Source organism: Aptenodytes forsteri, unplaced genomic scaffold (assembly GCF_000699145.1).
Source record: "Aptenodytes forsteri isolate BGI_AS27 unplaced genomic scaffold, ASM69914v1 Scaffold405, whole genome shotgun sequence".
Lineage (NCBI taxonomy): Eukaryota > Metazoa > Chordata > Aves > Sphenisciformes > Spheniscidae > Aptenodytes > Aptenodytes forsteri.
Window position 1 is genome coordinate 138,064 of NW_008795481.1, and position 22,834 is coordinate 160,897.

General features: G+C 41.4%; 1 protein-coding gene across 1 annotated transcript in view; it reads left to right on the plus strand.

The window, feature by feature from the left end:
* The window catches only part of LOC103900566 (ephrin type-B receptor 5), a 59,569-nt gene that overhangs the window by 32,298 nt on the left and 4,437 nt on the right, over positions 1-22,834 (plus strand). The window contains exons 5-12 of the mRNA XM_009281272.1: positions 1,789-2,127; positions 14,713-14,837; positions 15,957-16,119; positions 16,980-17,094; positions 19,885-19,940; positions 20,056-20,175; positions 20,583-20,830; positions 21,765-21,980. Of these exons, the coding sequence (XP_009279547.1) occupies positions 1,789-2,127; positions 14,713-14,837; positions 15,957-16,119; positions 16,980-17,094; positions 19,885-19,940; positions 20,056-20,175; positions 20,583-20,830; positions 21,765-21,980 (1,382 nt within the window). The remainder of the gene's footprint in view (positions 1-1,788; positions 2,128-14,712; positions 14,838-15,956; positions 16,120-16,979; positions 17,095-19,884; positions 19,941-20,055; positions 20,176-20,582; positions 20,831-21,764; positions 21,981-22,834) is intronic.

Sequence of the window (22,834 nt, forward strand, 5' to 3'; positions counted from 1 at the left end):
ATACATTTCATACATGGGCTAAACATTGTTCTTTGAAGGAGTTAACCAATATTATCTTCCCTTTATTATTGAAAGTGTGAAGACCGTATTAACTGCACAGAGTTCAAATTCTGCAAATTTTATTTATGGGAAGATAATTAATTTTTTCATTGGCTTCTCTGTGGTTCTCATCAGTTACGACTTTTCACAGTCATTGATTATGAATGTTAATAGGTCAAGAAAGAATAATTAGATGTGGAAAATGAAATAGGGTTAGTGGTTAGCACTCAAAAATATAGTTTAAATAATAAGTCAAACATCACCCTTAAACTTTGTGGAAGTGACAGGGAAAAAAATTAACTTTCTAAAGCATCTTGCAAACACATTATGGTTCTGAAGTTAAACACTCAGAAATTAGGAAATGTGATTGTGGTTTTTTTCTGTAATCCCTTGCTTCCTATACTGCACAGAATCCATCTTCAGCAGCATCAAGCAATCTCTACTTCACAGGGATCATTTTTCCTGAGCAGTTGTCTATCCTTTGCAATGACTGTGATAAGAATCCTCAGGGAAAACTAATATGGGATCATACAATTAAATACTATACCACAATGCAAATGCTGAGTGGCCCAGTTAAGATCACAAAAGAAAATTTAATTCTGACATTTCCTGACGTATAAATGCTTCATCTTGTCAGCAATACATTTTTTAAACAGTCTTCTATGTGCAATTTTCTGGCATAATTTATTTTTTTAACAACACTGGAAATGTGAGTCCCCAGGGAAATACAGATATTGGAAATGCTCAAATGCTCCAGCAATGAACTAGATTGCAGCCGGAGAGATCCCCCACAAAGACCTCATCCACCTGTGCTAATAGAGGGTGTCACCCTTTGTATTGATCAGTGTTAGACAAAGAAGAGGCTTTACCCATAGTTTTCATCGATATTTGTTGTCTATAGAGAAATGGTGAGAATGAGGATTCTTGGATTTCATTACAGCCTGTGGAGGGAAATGTTCTGTAAATCATGTTTCCCTTGCCCCTCCCTGTTACTGAGCTCAGCCTCTCTGTCCCTGCCCTTCCAGTCTTGCTTATGTCTATGCCCAGGTTTAACAGTGCAACACTGCTGCTTATTTTTACGTCTGAGCTTTTCACATTCTAGCTCCAGTGTCTTGTCCCATTCTGATCCCCATGCCATCTTCTCACCCTCTGCATTTTCCTCCTTCTCTTCACTGTCTCTGTGCCAGCAGGGAAAGTGTTGGATGCACAGAATGGACAGTTTTTCAGCTGTCAGAGCTTACTCCTGATGCCATTCAGGAATCTGGCTGACAGCAGGAATAATCATAGGGAAAGTGGTGTTCAGTTCCTGCAATAGATGGAACAGGCTAACTGAAGTCTGAGAGAGTTCAGAGATATTAGGTGCCAAAGGAAAGAATTAGAGGTCTCACTAGAGACAAATCTTTACTAAGCTTGTGCAAAATTTAAAATTTCAAAAGCTTGGCATTTCCCTAGACACTGCTGTTCTTTTAGGGAAAAGTAAAAGTCACACCCTTGAAACAAAGACCCTTGTTAATTTTCTTACTCTAAAATGTGATAGTACAGTCGCTCCTTCATGTATGTAAGTGTATGTTTGTTGTAGCAAAGAATATGTTTTTCTTAGCCTTGTTCAGAGAAACAACTAGAGAAGAGTAAGAATGAGAAGAAAAAGCAACTTGTTCTTCTGTTCTTTTCCCCCTGCTTTGTCTTCTCCCCTCCCCCACCCCTCTCCCATTCTTTCATGGGATTTTGATCTTTCATTCTGTCTTCTAGGCATCCCCTCTGCTCCCCGTGACCTTAGCTATGAAATTGTTGGCTCCAATGTGCTCCTGACCTGGCGCCTCCCCAAGGACCTGGGTGGCCGCAAGGATGTTTTCTTCAATGTCATCTGCAAAGTATGCCCAGCAGGGTCCTCAGGGCCATGTGTGCGCTGTAGGGACAGCGTACAATTTGAACCACGCCAAGTGGGCCTGACAGAAAGTCGCGTGCAAGTCTCCAACCTCTTGGCCCGTGTGCATTACACCTTTGAGATCCAGGCTGTCAACTTGGTGACTGAATTGAGTTCAGAAGCACCCCACTATGCCACCATCAATGTTAGCACCAGCCAGTCAGGTGAGGACAAAATTTCCACTTCTGTCTCTCATTTGATTTGCTTTTATCTTTTGAATCCTGGAGCTTTGTCTTCTTACTTGTGTGTTGTGCCTTTTTTTATCTTGCCCTGCTAGTTCCATGATTTCACTTCTGCCCTTCTCATTCCTGCTTTCTCTAAATGGGCTTTCCTTTCTTCCCTCATGGCAGAAAAACTGAGTTTAGCAGCTGGTGTGGTTGGGGCAGAAGCTGCCCTGGAGAAGATGGCAATGGGAGATCTTCTCTGGGTCAGACAAAGCATGTTGCTTCATTGTGCAAGATGGGACAGAATCAGGGTTTGACAGGGATTTTGTGAGCATCAGCTTGCCACAGCATCTCTTCGAGAGTGTTTCGTCATTTCCTCTTCACCTTCTCTGTCTCCTACTCTTCTCCATTTCATCTTCTTATACTTCAATCAGTCTTTCTAGCATTTTTCACCTGTTCACTTTTCTTTTTTGTCTTTCTATGTTTTGAGATACTCTGTTTTTCCATCCTTTCTTGCTCCTATACACCACCTTCCATTCTCCTCATTTCTGTTCATACTCTAGTGCACTTTAACAAGTGGTATCGAGTGTTTCATCAAATCTGTCCACCTTTGCCTTGCTGCATATCAAAGTAAGGAAGTGGAAAATAGAGAGACAGATAGGCACTGTCTAAAGATGAAGATACAGTTAAAAGATACAGATAGGTGCTGTATAACAAGCAAGAATGTATACAATGATATTTACTCATCACCTATATACATGACCCTGGGATGGGGTGTGTTAATACTGTGCAGTCCTGTGGGTCATAAAAGGATGTGAAAACTACAGTTTTTACAACTTCTGGAGAGGTGTTAAATGGAATTTTGACAAAGGGTTCAGAAGCAGAATCACCATTCCTATTTTACTGAAATTGCTCTGGGTTCTTCCACATGCCATGTATTTTCTTCTACCTTGTTCTTGCCTTTTCAACCTTGCTGTTCTGATAAGTGGTCTTGGAATATTATTCTTCTGTCAATAGGAAAAAAAGATTTTTTTTTTTGCCTTTTATGTGGTAGAAATACTAAAATGTGTTGTACAGTTGATTCAGAGGTGGTGTGATCCTTGTAAACTAGGAACTAAACTGCAGGGATGACTAAACTAAAATACTAATGGCTTGTGTGGGCAGTCGAAGGAAGGGGAGAGATTAAAGAGTTGAAGGCCAGGTCAGACTGATGGATAGCATACAGAAGGCTTATATATATGGAGGAAAATGGAGAACAGCATCAACCAAATTCTGATTTTCTGTAAATATCATATACAAGGACTGGAGCTGGAGAGAGCCACGTGCATACAGGCATACAGTTCTGCTAAATGTCAACAATAAGAGACTGGGCATATGTTGTTCTTTACAAGCATGTATAAGCTGTTATGGAGAGGAATTGTACACAGCTTGTTTAAGAGGATATAATGAAGAATAATGTGATGAGGAGAAGAGGGGGAACAATTTGAACTGAGTGACAGAAAATGTCTGTAAACATTCAGAGATGTGTAAATGTTAAACAAATCCCTAATGAGATTCCACAGTGTAGTTGTGGAAACCCCTGCAAAACCAGGCTTCGGTAAAGCTCAAGAGAAATGCTGCAAAACCAGATGTGGCATCATGACATTGGTTACATCACATCTTTTCATTTCTGCTTCTATGCTATGGAAAGGAAGGGAATATATATACACCCCAAGTAATTTCCTACTGTTATGAGATACCAGGGTTTGACAATGTCTGTTTCTTCCCTTTGAAACGTTACCTGACGGGCATTGAGTAGCAGAGAATGTATAGGATACCCGGTCCCCTTAAGAGGCTGGCTGCAAGTGGGTGATCAGTTTTTGTTTACAGTAGAAGATATGGCTGGGTAATTTGTATGGTAATTCCAGGCAGTTCCTTTGGCTTCTGCTGGAGACAGGCGAGTGTTCTATTAACATCCTAAAGAATTATCTTTCTTCGTCCTTCTCATCTCAGCCTTCTTCATCTATATCTGAGGTGATTTAATTGAGTAGCTGCTTCCTTCTCCTGCCTGGAATCACCAAATCTACCCTCTTCTTTTGCTTCTGTTAGACTTTTCTGGCCACTCCTATTCCTCCAGGTGTCTCTTGGTGTCTCTGGGTATGTTGGGTGTCTCTCTCTAAGGGCCCTCTCGTGTGCACTGAAGCAGTTTCAGGGGAGGCCAACTTTCTTAAACAGCAGTGTGTACTGAATGGCTTCTTTTTGTGTTTGTTTTTTTTTTCCCTTGCTCTTCCTCAAGATTGTTAGGAGTGAGCTTGAGATGAGCTGCCCTCGATTCATAGTGACAGCTCATACTAACAAGGCCCTGCTTCTTCCATCACATGACCTGTCTCATCCATACTCCCTCCCTTTGATCTCTTCAGCAGCTTTTCACTTTAACATGGCTTATTGTTGTTGTTGCTGTGTTATTATAACAATTATTATTATTACTATTATTATTAGACAAGCAGAGATGGACATTTCAGGATCTTATGTTCTGAAAGAGACAAGGAAGGGACAGGAAGGCATGAAGGGTATAAAAAAAGCAAACTGGAGAAAGATAAGCTTTCAGAATAAAGGGCCATAGCAAAAATTTTCTCTCCATTGAATTAAAGGTGACCAAAGAAAGACCCTCCAGCCCTGGCAGTTTCTGAATATTCTGCTTACTCATACGTCAGTCACGGTTCTCTTGCTTCTTCTAGTTGCTGATCCAAAAAAACCCTCCTCCCCACCCTCTGCCCCTTTGTTAGAGGTATCTTAGGCAATATTCTGTGCTGGAACAGTCCTACTTTTCTTTTTCCCCTGCTACCTATTCGCTCTTCATCTTTGTCTCCAAAACACTGTTCATCTAAGAGTTTGCTTACCCCTAACAGTCTGCTAGCCCTGCTTCAAAGTATGATAGGATCCTTTGGTTATACAATCACATTTTTCTGTGGTAGCCTGATTATGATGTTCTTACTCTTCAGTGACTATGTGTTTGAAGACAGAATAAGAAGAGCTGGCGCTGAAAAACTTCCTTTAATATAGTAAGACTTAACCTTCTATAGCAAAAAGCATCTGAAACCTGTTTGGATAGTATTAAAAAAACCTGTTTGGATAGTAATAGTATGACACGCAAATATGATATGCAAATTACTAGAAGGAAAAACTGTCCAGAAATGAGAAAAGAGGGAAGGGAATTGCTTTCAGCTCAGGTTTGAAGTGCTGAGGGGGAATACCTAAAGAAGTGTCAGGATGTATAGAAAGATGTTGGGAGGCTGTTCCAGATAGCATGAACTGCATGAGGAAAGGCTATTATGTAGTTGTAGCGGAGTTATGCTTCTTCACAGAGGGGAACCTGACACAAAGAAAGCAAAGCACTTAAAATCCAACCATATTATTAAAAAAAATAATAATCTGACTAAAATTTTAATGATTATTTTAACATCTTCAAGTGTACTTATCAGGGTTAACAAATATCTCTTCTCATGTCTCAGGACAGAAGTCAGGTTTTCATTTAAAGGATTGTGAAAAAACTTTCTCTGTGCACAGCTGTAACTACCTGTCCATTTTTTTTCTACACCTTCCAATGAAGCATGTAGTAATGTCTGTTGCCAGAGACACGCTACTGAACTTATTCATTCAGACAGTTGTTACATTCCTAGAAAGAAGAGGAAGAGATAAAGGCAGCACAGACTCAAATGTTGGAGCAAGTCTATGCAGACTTTTCAAAGCAAGTAGATTGTTTTTTTAACTGAATCCAGACATTGTGAGAGCTAATGGAGATATGTAAAGATAAAGGTTATGTGACCAGGTTGATTTGAACCTGTGAAAAGATATGTAGCAGCCTTCTACATCAGTTGGATTCAAAGCAGTGGGACCTGGCAATACCAAAAATCTGTAGAACTGCAGAAATTAAAGCTAGACAGTCCGAAGGCTTGTGTAAGAGGCTGAACAGGGACAAGGACAGTTATGGGTAGTGCCAGGAAATTTAAGTGGACCTGACAGAAGATTTTCAGGTGAAATGGTGTGAGAAGAGGAAAAGAATTAAATGTCAAGTATAATTATGAGATTATGAAGGGAAATGGATGAGTTCCTTGAAGATGTTTGCCTTTCCAAAGAGAGACAGAGCAGGTTTGCCCAGTTATGACTGGGACTTAATAAAAATTTCTATGGTCACTCCACAAAAAGAAACTATTCCAGTTTGTCTCTTTACTATGCCCTACCTCTGCAGCATGAGCAGAGAATGAATATGCTTGTTTTCACATTTCAGGTTTCAGCAACTGTTTAAATGAAGACAGAAACTTTTTGAGCAAGTAGAAATAGGAGGTGCATAGTAAAACATGGCACCTTGTGACATAAAGGATTTTTTCCTGTTTATTAGGCATGAGTGGAACCCATACACAAAAAGTAGTAATAACAGAGGTAAGGGAAGTGAAAATAACTAACTAATTTGCCTTTCTAAAGCACTCTTCATCCACAGGAAGTAAAGTATAAGGTTATGACAGAAGACAACCCAAGATACTTTTAAGGCATTTTCAGGTATTTAGAGAAAGGGTCAGAACTAAATGGAAGTCCGTGGAAAAGACATAGGACATTTTCAAACTTAAGATAAGATATTAAACACATAAAGAAGGCAATGTCCATGCTGTATTCAGACTGATTTTCCTTGAAGATGATATGTGGGAAGATGTGTGGAGCAAAGCTAGGGTCTTCATGCCATTTGCTCAGAATATGGGGATAATAGGATACCTGAAGAAGTAGTGAAGGAGAAACAGGAATGTGAGCGAGGTAGATCACCAATTAAGTGATGACCTGTGAGCCAGTTGTCTGAACTCCTGTTGTAGTCCATGGATGTTTAGTCAGTACTGCTGAGTGAGTGATTCAACTGTCTGGTCAGAATCAGAAAATGGCTAAGCTTGGAAGAGGCCTCTGGAGGACACCTTCTGCAACCCCCCTGCTCAAGCAGGGTCACCTCGAGGAGGTTGCCCACGACCATGTCCAGAACGCTTTTGAATTTCTCCAAGGAGGGAGACTCTACAACCCCTCTGGGTAACCTGCTCCAGTGCTTGGTCACCCTCATGGTAAAAAGTGTTTCCTTGTGTTCAGGGGGAACCTCCTGTGTTTCAGTTTGCACCCATTGCCTCTGGGCCTGTCACTGAACACCACTGAAAAGAGCCTGTCTCTGTCCTCTTTGCATCCTCCCTTCGAGTATTTGTGCACATTGAGGAGATCCCTGCAAGCCTTCTCTTCTCCAGGCTGAACAGTCCCAGCTCTCTCAGCCTCTCCTCCTATGAGAGTATGTCCATGCCTCTCTTGTACTGGGGAGCCCAGAACTGGACACAGGACTCCTAGCTTGGCCTCACCAGAGCTGAGTATATGGGAAAGTTCACCTCCCTCAACCTGCTGGCAACATTCCTCCTAATGCAGCCCGGGATACCATTGGCCTTCTTTGCAGCAAGGGCACATTGCTGGCTTGTGGTCAACTTGGTGTCCACCAGGACCCCCAGGACGCTTCCTGCAAGGCTGCTTTCCAGGTGGTCAGCCCCCAGCATATACTGGTTCATGGGATTATTCCTACCCAAGTGCAGGACTCTGCACTTCCCCTTGTTGAACTTCATGAGGTTCCTGTGAGCCCATTTCTCCAGCCTCCCAAGGTCCCTCTGGATGGCAGCGCAGCCCGCCGGTGTATCAGCCTCTCCTCCCGGTTTTGTGTATCAGCAAACTTGCTGAGGGTACACACTGCCCCATCATCCATGTCATTAGTGAAGATTAGCGAAGATGTTGAACAGTATTGGACGCAGTATTGACCCCTGGGGTACACCGCTAGGTGCTGGCCTCCATCTAGATTTCATTCCACTGGTCACCACCCGCTGGGCTCAGTTGTTCAGGCAGTTTTCAATTAACCTCACTGTCTGCTCATCCGGCCCATACTTCATCAGGTTGTCTATGAGGATATTATGGGAGACGGTGCTTAAAGCCCATATTATGTTCTCCATGGGGATATTATTATGGGAGACAGTGTTGAAGCCTTACTGAAGTCAAGGTAGTCAATATCCATGGCTCTCCCCTCATCTACCAAGCCAGTAATTTCATCGTAGAAGGTTGGTCAAGCCTGAGTTCCCCTTTCAGAATCCATGCTGGCCTCTCACAATTACCTTCTTGTCCTTCATGTGCCTGGAAAAGTTTTCCAGGATTAGCTGTTCCATCATCTTCCGAGGGATCAAGGTGAGACTGAGCTGCCTGCACTTCCCCAGATCCTTCTTCATGCCCTTTTGACATTCCTTGCCAGATTTGATTCCAGGTAAGCTTTGGCTTTCCTAACCATGTCTCTGCAAGCTTGGACAGTGCCTCTGTGTTCCTCCCGGGTTACCTGTCCCTGCTTCTACCTTCTGTATACTTCCTTTTTCATGTTTGAGTTTATCTAGGAGCCTCTTGTTCAAATATGCAGGCCTCCTGGCATTTTTGCCTGAATTCCTGCTTGTTGGTATGGACTGCTTTTGCACCTGGAGGAGGTAATCCTTGCACATGAACTAGCTTTTTTGGGGCCACTCTTCCCTCCAGGGCCTTATCCCATGGGACTCCTCCAAGCAGATCCCCAAAGGGGTCACATCTGCTCTCCTGAAGTCCAGTGTCGTTAGCTTGCTTTTTGCCCTGCTCACTCCTCTCAGGATCTTAAACTCCACCACCTCATGGTCACTGCAGCCAAGGCTGCCTTCAGCCTTCACATCACCAGTGAGCCCTTCCTTGTTTGTGAGCATGAGGTCCAGCAGGGCACCTCCCCTCATTGCCTCCTCTATTGCTTGGGTCAGGAAGTAGTCACTGATGCTTTCCAGGAACTTCCTGGATTACTTATGCCCTGCTGTGTTTGTCCTCCAGCAGATATTAGGGTGGTTGAAGTCACCCTTGAGGATCAGTGCCTCCAAACGTGAGGCTACTTAGAGCTGTCAGCTCTCAGCTCCATTCAGTTTTTCACATGTAAGCATCTAAGGCCATCTGAGACACCCTGGTGTAGGGCTAGCAGATATGACATAGGAACAGTAGAAGACCCAGCACCTGCTGGAATGCCATCTGGAAGACAGAGAGAATGGATACCAGGGGCCTCTCAAACGCATGGGCAACTGAATTGCTCCTTGGGTCTTTGCTTTAGAGTGACCCGAATTGCTGATTAGGTTCCACTGATTGTGTTGATTGGGGATGTTGTAACTACTGTTATACTAGTCTGCATGTCTTTCACATTCCTTCCCTACCTAGTCTGTTTATTTAGGTAGATTTTTAGGCTTGCAGGCACGTGTTGCTGGTCTCAGCAGGTACTACAGGCAAGGACATCAGCTTTGTTAGAAAACAGCAGAAACTTGTCAAACATTAGCAAATCAGAGAATGTAGCATCTTCAAGGTACTCAAAACATCTTAAATCTACCCCTGTGTGCTATCAGGAAAAAAATTGTCCCACCATGTAGAAGAGTTGCAACAAAAGCCTGCAAAAAATAGATTCTCGGAGCTGTATTTAACTGATGGTTGGACTGCTTTACAGCTTTAATTAGGGTTTAGATATGCATCAATTTTCAATACATTTGCTATTTTATAAATAGTATACAAAAAGCAGTCCTTTTTCAGTCTTCCTTAGAGGTCTTATCTCACAACATGCTGTTTGCACTCAGTGAATAATTAGAATAGAATAGAATAGAGTAGAATGCAATGCAATTCAATACAATGCAATACAATACAATACAATAGTTCAGTTGGAAGGGACCTACAACGATCATCTAGTCCAACTGCCCAGATTGGATTGGATCAGGCCTTGTGATTTCAGCTGTCATTAGACACAGACCTAGCATGTGACCATTTATAAACCCCATGTGAAAAGAGCAAAATGAATAAAAGTGACCACTGAACATAGAACTGGACACTTGTATACATGAAACAAGCTTTGAAAGCAATATTCCATTATAAACATTTTTAATAGTTGGCATGCATACAAAGGAAAATACTCATCTAGCACTTCTGTGGCAGTAGATGTAGGGTAGTTCGGGTGTTGTCTTAAGACACAAAACATTGAACTTTATATTTCCTAATTTATTAACACTGGGAGAATGACTATCATACACTTCTGACAGGAAATATGTACTTATTCCACCCACAAATATGTTCACATTTCACAGCACCTTAGTATTAGTATTCACATCACTTTAGTGTGAAATTTTTCAAAGGAGAAACTAGATATCTCTTTTAATTGAAGTGGTGGGAGAGCTCCCTGTCCAGTGTTTCCTAAGTTTTGTCCTTAAAAGAGAGGCAAACACATGTATCAAAATCTGAACTCTGTCTCAGAGAGGTAGATTAAAGACAACCTGTCTTGCATTGATTCATAGCTATTTTTATTACTGAGCATTTTTACTGGTTTAGGCTTTTGCCTTAAGTAGTATCTGCTTATTAGGTACGTATCACTAAAATGACTATTTTTAATACAGCAGACTGCATTATCCTGGGCATCCCCAACACCACCACCCGATTACCTTGAGTGATGGACATACCTGGATAATAGGGACATTCTAGAATGCTGCGGCACATGGTCAAGAGATACACACAGTGTAACTCTGGGTGAAGCCACTCCAGTAATTTTTTTCTTACATTTCCTAATATTTCTAATTCCACTAGTTGTAACCTGCTTCTGCATACTGCCCATCTGAGTAGAGTACCATTTATTATCATTGTCCTGGTGCAGATTTTGCTGTGCTAAATGTACTACGCACAGTGCCAGCTTAGGTCTTTGTACCATTGGCAAAAGATAACCTGTTGATGGGTAGCTGAAAATTGATAGTACATATTAACATCAGAATGGATAAGTTTTAACTAAAATACAGGTCAAATATTGCTAGTTGACTTTGAGTATTCCTTCCAGGTAGGGGAAAAATTGTAGGTTGGGAAGAAATGAGAAGGGTGAGAAGAATAACTGTTGGGGGTGGGAAGGAGAGGAATGAAAAGAGGTGGGAGGGCAGAAATGGAGGGGAGATTTAACTCTGATCATTCTGCAATACCTTCATTCAAAACTAGAAGGAAGTGGGCTCTTCCCTGGCAGTGTAGCTGTGTATTTAGGTTTGCACCTCTCCCTGTGTGTGGTTTATGTCCCATCAGAAGGAAGTTAACCTTTTCACAACATTAAAATGTAGCAGAATCTGTCTTGATCAAATGTTAACTGACCAGTTATCCCATTCTCCTCACATTATCATTTGAATACAGTGTTCTTCATTTGTGTCTTAAATGCTAAATATGGTGTTGGTTAATTGCTGCTGTCTTCCATCCTTGTTGCAACATTGTCATTAGCAGGTGAAATAGTTGTGCAATCTTGTTTGAAAGACAAGCAATTGTAAGAAATAAAAGGAGTAAGGATGAGAGAAAGCATTTTATTGTTTATACTCTTACATTTTTGTTTCATTTACATTTTTAACTCGTTCCTACTTGCCTGAGTTGTTTGGAGCCCATTTGAATTGTGTCTTCAGAATAATTGTATCTTGTTATTAAAAACAATCCTTTTATCTTTTTCACAATTATGAGGGAAGAAAATGCTATTCTGCAGTTTTGATCATTTGCCAAATGTCTCTCTTCATTCCTCACATCAAGGAATTTTATGTCTATTGTGTAAAACCAGTGGAGTTAGGTGGCAACTTTTCATCTGCATGCTTTTTCTGCAAAATTTAAATGTTGCTGAAAATGCTACTTCCATTAGGAAAATGAGGGTTCCCTAGCTGCCTACTTGGAGGTTTCTTGGCAACATGACATTTTGCTTGCAGAGAGAAAGCAAAACTTGAGAAGAGCTTTGTGGACAGACAGCTGGCAGGCTGAAAGATCCTCTTCCAATTATCCTGAAATTTTTGCTTGGAAATATCTTCCTAAGAAGAAACTCAGATTATTTTAGCTTTTGCATGAGCTTGGAGTGTGTGTGTGTGTGTGTGTATACGTATAAATTCATGGATGCTTTTTGTAGAAGTGGATTTTCATTCTCCAGAAAGCTTCATGTGCAAGTGGCTTTAACAACCATTCATCTCCCTTCCTGCTCTGAGGACCTTTTTTAGAAGAACTAACTACTTCAGGAAAGGGCCTGCTACTAAATAGATGTTCTGTACTTATGTTGTCTTCAGAACATGTGAATGGTGCCTCTAGGAAGACAAAAAAATGAAAAGCAAAACTACCCCAAATAGTAGCTTGGATTGTTTCTCATTGTAATCTAATTTTAGGTCAGTGAACAGTGTTTGAAATCATTAATCATATAATCTTCAAGATAATATTTTGTTTCCTTCCTACTGATTTAATGAGTTTCAGCTTAGTGAGATGTAATGGCAATTACACAAGTCTTAAAGTCTTGAACTGAACTTCAGACTTTTAGAATAGCCAATCAAAAGATTTCTAAAATTGGTAGACACAAGTTCTTACATGGTTTCTGGTTTAGATTCGTGCATCCAAAGCCCTCTTCTATGTTTGATGTCCAGATCCTTGCTTTGTACATAAAGGGAAGTTGACATTTTCCCACAGTAATTAATATCTGACACAGACTATAAGCATTTAGTACCATAATGGAATCAAGAGAGCTAACAGCTCCATCTGGGTAGTATGCCAGGCTGGCCTGTTCACCAAAAGACAGAAACTTAGCAAGCTATGTAAGAACAGACAGAAAAACTATATGTGAAGCTTCCACACATACACACTTAACAGTGACCTTGAGGTGGTGGTTCCAGGCAGTAGTGCTGGTTAGAAGCCTATTCAGACTGGACTTCTGTGGATCAATGGCCTGCAGAGGGACTGAGAGTCTCAAATACAGTGGTAGTTTTGACATCTGGGCAACAATCCTGACAGGGATTGGCCTGAGATCCAGGAGCTAGTCTGAACACAAGGCTGCTCTACAGAGGGATCTGGACAGGCTGGATCAATGGGCCGAGGCCAATTGTATGAGGTTCAACAAGGCCAAGTGCCGGGTCCTGCACTTGGGTCACAACAACCCTATGCAACGCTACAGGCTTGGGGAAGAGTGGCTGGAAAGCTGCCTGGCGGAAAAGGACCTGGGGGTGTTGGTCAACAGCTGGCCGAACATGAGCCGGCAGTGTGCCCAGGCGGCCAAGAAGGCCAATGGCATCCTGGCCTGTATCAGAACTAGTGTGGCCAGCAGGAGTAGGGAAGTGATCGTGCCCCTGTACTTGGCACTGGTGAGGCCACACCTCAAATACTGTGTTCAGTTTTGGGCCCCTCGCTACAAGAAAGACGTTGAGGGGCTGGAGCGTGTCCAGAGAAGGGCATTGAAGCTGGTGAAGAGTTTAGAGCACAGGTCTTATGAGGAGCAGCTGAGGGAACTGGGGTTGTTTAGCCTGGAGAAAAGGAGGCTGAGGGGAGACCTTATCACTCTCTACAACTATCTGAAAGGAGGTTGTAGCGAGGTGGGTGTTGGTCTCTTCTCCCACTTTAACAAGTGATGGGATGAGAGGAAACAGCCTCACGTTGCGCCAGGGGAGATTTAGACTGGATATTGGGAAAAATTTCTTCACCGAAAGGGTTGTCAAGCATTGGAGCAGGTTGCCTAGGGAAGTGGTTGAGTCACCATCCCTGAAGGTATTTAAAAGACGTGTCGATGTGGTGCTTAGGGACATGGTTTAGTGGGCACGGTGGTGTTGGGTCGACGGTTGGACCTGATGATCTTAGAGGTCTTTTCCAACCTCAATGATTCTATGATTCTATTCTATTCTATGATTCTATGAATTGGGAAAAATTTCTTCACCGAAAGGGTTGTCAAGCATTGGAGCAGGTTGCCTAGGGAAGTGGTTGAGTCACCATCCCTGGAGGTATTTACAAGACTTGTAGATGTGGTGCTTAGGGACATGGTTTAGTGGTGGACTTGGCAGTGCTAGGTTAACAGTTGGACTTCTTGATCTTAAAGGTCTTTTCCAACCTAAACTATTCTATGATTCCATGATTCTATATCAGGCTATGAAAATGAGATGCTTTCATTCTCTATGATCTGCAACTGAACTGGGACCACTGAACTGAGGAATGCTTCAAAGTCTGTGCCTTAATGTGTCAGTGTTCTCATCTGCCTCCGTCTTCTGGTTTGCAACGTAGTGAAAGGCCTCCATTACTCTGATAGCCCATACTTGATTTTTTTCCCCAGGCAAAGAATTATAATCTGGGGGAGAAACAGAAGAGAGGTGGTGTGCTCTGCTTTTGCTCTGACCACTGTTTGTTCAAGCGTGATCCTAGAACAAGGCAGTGGCACTGAACACCTTGTCATCTTGCATGTAAAAATTGCAAATTTGAAGATCAGAATAATGTTCCAGCTACAATATAGATAATTTCATAATTCCTGTGCATGATCAGTTGGATGTGGATTTCTTCATTTTCTTTCTGTCCAAGTCAGTGACTGTATGTCCCAGTAGAGTAGAATTGTGCCTGGATTTTTTCTGGTTATTTTATGAAGTATTTTGTAATGCAAATTAAGGGAAATTAAAGGAAGAGCTGCCCTAACTTATTAACTCATTATAATGAATATTCAATTATAGTTAATGTTAAGCTTATCCCTTTGCAATCTCTCCTTCCTCTCTTTTATTCCAGTCCCCTCTGCTGTACCTATGATGCATCAGGTGAGTCGTACTACCAGTAGCATCACACTGTCATGGCCTCAGCCAGACCAGCCCAATGGGATCATCCTGGATTACCAGCTACGCTACTTTGACAAGGTGAGCAGAAAGTGATGCAGTGCTGATTGTTGTATAGTTGTTATGCAAAAGAGAACAGGGAAATCCTCTGTCTGTGAGATGCACCGCTGGATCAGGATGGATAAGGTGGAGAAAAATGCTTCAGTTATGAAGGAAGAACAAGCTGTAGCAAAAACAGAAGTTCATAATATACACTTCATCTAACATGAGTCCATCTACATTTCCCAACTTGGAACCATCTAGGGACAATGCAGATAAAAAAAGAGAAGACACTTGTAGCTAAGCTAAAAAGCTGTGGCTAACAACCTAATCAGTTTAGCAGCAGCTGACACAGGTAACGGTGGAAGGAGCTGAAGTTTTCAAATGTGTATATGGGAATTGGACTCACGGCAACATTCTGTCATGTGTTTGTGGAAGGAAGTCCTGTGTCCCTATTTATGCCTGGACAGACATCTCTAAGAAATTTTGGGAGGAGAAATGCACTCTTTCATTCACTAAGTGGCAGATATCAGTTACCTGTTTAAGTACTGGAATTACAGGGTGGCAGATATAAAGTTGTTCTCCATTCACATCCAACTGATTTGAGGGGAAGAGATAGGTAGGGCTGTTCAGACAAGCTCCCATTCCATATTCTTGATCTTTCACATAAATAGTTTTGCAGGATTGTGCAGGGCTACTGTTTTTCTAGCAGTAAAGGGGCCTGCTATTTCTAATAACATGTCTAGCAGCTTCCTGGATACAGCATTACAGGTGTTCTTGCTCTGGATTCTCCTAGGAGAATACATGAGTTTGGAGCTTGTAGAAAGCAAAATTTCAGGACAGGCTAGGGCTTTTTTTATGGATATGCTTAGCAAGGAACCACAGGACAAGGTAGTTTTGTCTCTCACTTTTGTTTAGGTCAGGACTGAGGGTCTTTGGCAGAGCGTTGTGGGAAGCCCAGGCCTAAGGGAATGAAAAGCAGCAGTGAGGAGCAATGAGTAGTGTGCGAGGAAGTCAGATCTGGAATAGCGGTTGTGGTTGGGAGGCTCTGTAACGGATTGAAAGAATATTGGGCTGACATGGAACTAGCATTCCTTGATGAGGACAGCCAGCGGTATGGGCAGAAGTCTCACATTCTTTTTTGGTCACTGACATTCACAGGCAGAAGATGAGGATAATTCATTCACCTTAACTAGCGAAACCAACATGGCCACCATATCAAATCTGAGCCCAGGCAAGATCTATGCCTTCCAAGTACGAGCTAGAACAGCAGTGGGCTATGGCCCATACAGTGGAAAGATGTATTTCCAGACTTTAATGGGAGGTAAGTGCTACCATTTTTTACTCAGATCTGCACATGACCATCTTTCACTTGTGTGTGTCCCTGAGTGTATTAGCTTATCCTCTGGAGGACTGCTATCAGACACTCCTACTCAACTTGTATTTCTGTATATCATAATTTGCATATGCAGATTTGTTCACTCAAAGAAGCTTCATGCTGTCAGAGCGTATTGTTTACACTCCCTTAGCCTTCACTATTGCCGTATTCCCCCGTCCTACTCCTTGTTGCCTCTGACCAGCAGGAGCAGACTGTGTCAGTAGAACTCTCTTTAGGAGGGTGTTACAGTACCTAGCACTATACACTGCTGTAGTTTGGTGTCCAGCTGTCACAGGACATCTTACGGCTGAATGCTCTGTGAAAGTCTTAAAGACAGGTGGGACACAGGACATATACATAGGAGCTTGCCTTCCAGCAGTATCACCATCCATTCATGCAGAGAGTAACATATTACCTTGTGGTACTCTTTGGTCTGGATCAAAGGTACTCATGTATGTCATCTAAAAGCTAAATTAATAGGGGACAATGGCATCAAAGCCCAGGTGTAGAACTAGCCTATACTTACGTGGCTAGTCAGGTGTCGATGGACCAGGGGAAGGAAAAGTGGATTCAGAGGGAGCACTGGCTTTTCAGAAGTAGGAAGGAAGGCACTGGAGAAGCACAGTGGCTGAAGGGGTAAAGGGATAACCAAGTCAAGCATTTGTTGAACTCTCAGGACTAGTCTGGGAAGCAAAGGGCTGGTAGGGATGGAATTATGGGTGAGACCTAGTTGAGTAGAAGGGAAACTCTAACAGTTCCTGTCCTCTGCATTTGTGTGTGTGTATGCATGTGTCTTCCTTTGCCAGGGGAGCGCTCGGAGATGGTGCAGGACCGACTGCCGCTTATTGTGGGCTCAGCGCTCGGTGGTCTAGCCTTCTTGGTAATTGCTGCCATTGCCATCCTTGCCATCATCTTCAAGAGGTGAATTCTTTGACCTGCTCGTGTGCCAGTGCCTGCACTGCAGACAGTGGAACTTTCTTACCCCCGCTACATAACCCCATCCCAAGGGAAACAGCCTGATCTACATTTATCCAGATGTCCTTGAGATGCCATTTTCTAATTAAGGAAAGATCTTGCCCCGTTGCTCCTATCTGAGGAGCCTCTCTTTTGGTAAACCACTCAAATACTTAGCTGATATTTGGCTAGTTAGCAATAAGAACACAAGGGAAGCATTTTAAAGTTGGTGCTCAAAAGGTACTTAAATGCATCACTGTAAAGAAGTGACTAAATTGCATTTTAGGTAAGCAAGTGGAGAATTAAACAATGTAATGAAGAAGGACTGGTGGAATAAGTATTTAGATCCACCGATTTAGAAGGTGCTAAATACCCTTTAACCAAGGACCAAGAGACAATTCTCATTTGCTGAAGAATAAAACCCAAATACAACCCCAATGGTTCCATGGAACACTGACTCATAAAATATAGGTTAAAGAAAGCAAATACCACTTCCCATTTTGGGAAGAAAAAAGGGCATATAAATCAATGTAGAGATAATCTGTTAGGGCAGAAAAGAAGGACAGTAATTTTAAAAAGAAACAGAGAAAAGTAAGGGTCGCTAGCAGAGCTCTGTAGAGGTACAAAAGTAAACAACGGGGGGTTTGTTATTTGAAGAAAAGAAACAGTCATTACCTGCTCCTTGAATTTACTGAGGTTTGGACTTAATCTCCTAGACTGTCAGTAATGGATTTCTGTATCTTTGCTCTACTCTGCCTCTGCACAAGAGGGACATTTTAGCTTTTTCTGCTGATCTAAAAAAATGTATAAACTACTTAACTTTAGAAAGTGACATCTAGTTTTAGTTATTTCTTTTTTGTTCTCTTCCCTTTTCTACATTTGTTTTCTCCTTCTGTGTATATTCTTTTTTAATATTTTTCTTTCTGGTAAGAAAAGAATTATCAAATATTGTTATATTTGCATTGTTGCCTCCTTTGTAGCTTTGAACTGTTAAAAATATAATTTCTTGTTACAGCTGGAAATGTGATACTATGTGCACAACTCAATAAAGCGTATATTTTTCTAAAAAAAACCCCAAAACCCAGAATAAATTACTATTAACAAAACTGTGTTGGGGAAAGACATTAATGGGTTTCTGTAAATGTATCTACATGAAAGGAAATATAAAAAATGGATTCATTTATACTTGAAGGATCATGTGCAATTAATAGACAGTGGTTCAGAAAGAGTGGAGATACCCAATTTCTATTTTAAATTTGTCCTTAGAAAATTAAGTTTGAAGATGTAGGAAATGAGGAACACCACATGAAATGAGGAGTTCTTTAAAAGGTTGAATATACGTAGAGTCAAATGCTATAATTTTAACTTGTTTTTGTAAATTGTTGGTACGCATGGTCCAGGCAATATACAATGTGAAACACTTACCTATTTTAGTTAGTTGGGTTTTTTTGTGATGGAAAACCACTAGTATGTCAGATAACCTATAAAAAACATGAATGTAGACCTGACTTTCAGATGCAATAGCAGAGGTAGAGCTATTAGGTACAGGCCCCCAGTAAAGCCAATTTCTTTCCACAACACAAAGAACAGATTTTGAAGGTAGAAAGATCTGTGTTTTTGCAATCTTAGCAGAATTTAAAGAGATTAGCCTGACAAGTAAGAGTAATACACAAAGTTTCCTGTAAGAATGACAGATTTAGTTCTGTTAGTAAAGAAAAGTAACATAATGTTCCATGATACTCTCTTCAGATGCTAATTGAATCAGCAGCTAGAAGGTCTTGTGCTGAAACAGCAAAGCATGAGTTGACACAAATCCATGCATACAGCAGGGATAGTACAGGATACCATAGGGTTTGATTTACAATCTGGTCTAATTAGTATGTTTTAGAAAAGATTGTAAACTAGCATGAATTGTACATTTTTGAAAAAAAAAAAATGAACACTGTTGGGAATAAAGGAAGTGACTTGAAAATGGAAAATATATTTAGAGCAAACTAAGAATAACAACTAGATCATGTGGGAAAAAATTGCTTGAATAACATACATTTAAGGAGAGAATGAAATCTGAGAAACGCCTGTGTTGAGAAGGACGTATGCTTACTGGAAATTAGATGCATAAATGCATTATGCAATAAATATTACAATAATAAAGACCATACCTGTTTTGATCTGCACATGCAAAAATCACATCATGGAACAGATTTCTGTCCATCTGGCTCTGTGTGGTTTGTTTTGGGTACTGTACTTATGAAAAGAATAGTCAAAGTAAATGCTTTTAAGAGACCAGGAGGAAAAATAAAGAAGAATTAATCTTTGGGGGAAATTTATACAAATAAAGCATTAGAGTAAATGGATCTTAGAATGTCTTTGAAGAACTTAAAAGGCATCACAGGAGATGGCTTAGATTAGTATTGAAAAGAATAATTAGTAGTAATTAAATGAAATTAAAATGCAAATTTAGCCTGAATAGCAAGAAAACTTCCAAGACAGTAATGTTAAACTGTCATTCTTTTTTTTCAGGATAGTGCTGGAGGCCCTATCTTTTGTCATATCTAAAGTGGGGATGCAAACTGGTGTAAAAACTGCCACATAGAAAACAAGCATGCACTGGTTACCAAGGGATGGGCAGGATCTTAACACCCATCTTCTGTCTCTAAATTCAAGGCTTCTCTGAGTCTTGCATTGAGAAGCCTGCCCCAACACCCTATGAGAGGCTCTTGTGTGTGTTTTGACTTTCCTTTCCTTTATATCCTGCAGTAAAAGGCGAGAGACTCCATATACAGACCGCCTGCAGCAGTATATCAGTGCACGAGGTAAGTGTTCTTGAACAACAGATGGCAACAACCTGTCTCTTTTCAGGACTCATTAACACCCATGTCTCTCAGGATTTGATTCTGGTGATGTTTTGGGCTGTCTCCTCCACTGCAGGACTTGGAGTGAAGTATTATATTGATCCTTCAACCTATGAAGATCCCAATGAAGCTATTCGAGAATTTGCCAAGGAAATTGATGTGTCCTTCATCAAGATTGAGGAGGTCATTGGATCAGGTAGTGTCAGAATCTGCAGATTTTGAAGTGCCTTCTTGTTCACCTTGAGACCTGACACACTACTGGCCTGAAATGGACCCAACCATGGTACATCAAGTGTCTCAGGATAGCTAACCTTCATTTTTACCAAAATTCATCTTAATCTACTTATCCTTAGATGCTGGCTCCAAACCAAGTTTAAAACACCCTTTGAAGACTCAGAGCTCTTCATTTGAAACCTGAAGATGTAGTTTCCAGCCTGACTGAATTCAGAGCCTTCATCAAGAACTTTACCTTAATCCAAACAGTCCTAGTAACCCTATTTCCAAGCAGCACCTGGAGTCTTCCATAGTAGAATGTTTTAGTGCACCTGACTAAAAATTTGCTGTGTTTCCTTACTTGAGGTGTGTTTCTTCCCTCCCTGACAGGAGAGTTTGGAGAGGTGTGCTTTGGGCGCCTAAAACACCCAGGGAAGCGTGAATACACAGTAGCTATTAAGACCCTGAAGTCAGGTTACACAGATGAACAGCGGCGGGAGTTCCTGAGCGAGGCCAGCATCATGGGGCAATTTGAGCATCCCAATGTCATCCATCTGGAGGGTGTGGTCACCAAGAGCCGACCAGTCATGATTGTCACAGAGTTCATGGAGAATGGATCACTGGATTCCTTCCTCAGGGTACCACAACCAGAGTCTCCCACAACCGTTACCTCTTCATCTTGCTGTGTGCCAGTCTCAGATCTGATAATTTTGCCTGTCCTTCCTCTTCACCCCTGTCTATAAGTCCTCAGTTGCCCTCTTCAGGTGCAATAGAAATAATAGCAAATTACCAGAGTAAGTGGTTTCGAGCCAACATGGTGAAAATATTCCAAAAGCTCACTCATCATATAAAATTTCTTCCGTATTTTAGACCTCTCCAGCTCAAATAATTAATGGTAAACAGTATTAAATTGTTTATCTTTGTACACAGCCTTCTAGTTCCTTATGTGCATGCTCCAAAGTTTGCCTTTCTAATAATGTTTTTCAGACTTTATTCCACTGAAAGTTTTTAAGTTTCAACATTGTAATGAAGTAATGAAACTTGTAGTTATTTTTGGACTCAGGGTTTCCAGTGTTTTTTCTAGTAATGAAACATAAATACAGACATTTTTGTAGTATAGATGCTTCACTTCTTTTTTTACTGATTCAGATGCTAATACAACCACAAATGCTTTGGCAGGTACATTATGGAGAGCACATGAACCCATTGTGTAGAATTGCATAGAACCCATTGTAAAGATCTTAAAACAGTAAGAGCAGATTTATCTGCTCCCATTCATTTAGCCATCTTAATAGTTAATGAGACTAGGCATAGGATGCTAAAGGAGGATATGGCCATAAGATGAGATTTGTCTTCAGAAAAAGATCACCAGTGTCTGACTTCATTTGAGATTCATTGCCTTAAGCCCACCCTCCTTTCTTATTTGCTGTCCCTGAACCTTCAGGTTTTGGCTGAAGTTAAGATGTTCTCTAACTTCATAAATCAACGTTGTTACCTTGCTTTTTGTTAGTCTTCCCTGTTGGCTTCATGTTCTGTGGTCATAAAAGCCTATGTTTGCCTCCTCACTTGCAGCAGAAGGAGGGACAGTTCAGTGTGTTACAGCTGGTGGGAATGCTACGGGGGATTGCAGCTGGCATGCGCTACCTTTCAGACATGAACTATGTGCATCGTGACCTGGCAGCACGTAACATCTTAGTCAACAGTAACCTTGTGTGCAAGGTGTCAGACTTTGGTTTGTCCCGTTTTCTGGAGGATGATGCTTCAAATCCCACCTATACTGGAGCTCTGGTGAGTTACCACTATGGAGTGAGTTACTGTAGTGCTGCCATCTATAATTTTTTTCTGTGTTCCTCCTTGATTTGGTGTACCCTTTTTAGTCCATCTTGAGACCAGAGAGACCAGTGGGGTAGAGTCTTCTATCTTGTGGGCTATCTGTTCCAAACCAGAAAAAAAACAAAAATAACTGAATATCTGATCCACTCCGCCATGTGAAATGGAGTCTCAGTGCCGTTCTTTGTGGAATGATGGTGAATAGGACAAACCTCATAACCTGATGTAGGTGTTATCTTTCCTCTTTCATTAGCTTCTTACAGGAAGTGTAAAGGACTGAAGGGGTGATTGAAATCCTGTACTACCACACTTTGAGGAAAGATTTGGGTTTTTCCTGCAGAAAAGATAACTGGCATAAGTATATTTATGGACTTACAACCAACCATCAAATGAACTTAGTGCCTATGAAGGTCTGACACCTGTTATACATATCACAAAAGGGGTGGGAATGTAATAGGCAGGTTGAAACTTCCATTTGGTATGCAGACGATGAAGAATAATTCAGTCACTGGAAAGTTAAACAAGTTTTAGATGTATGTGTTTTGAAGAACCAGCACCTGAATGATATTTCGTCTGGCAGGTCATACCTGCAGTCAGAGAGGTCAGGATGGAAAGAGGAAGAAATTAATGCTAGCCACTCAGTGTATCTGTCCTTGGTGTTGCAGGCTGGGATTGTTTAAATGGCTGTATATTTCCAAGTGGTTGTGACTTTCAGGAGGATTTGACTATCTGGCACCTCTCAAATGCTGTAAAGAAGACTGTTGTGGTTTAACCCCAGCCAGCAACTGAGCACCACACAGCCGCTCACTCAC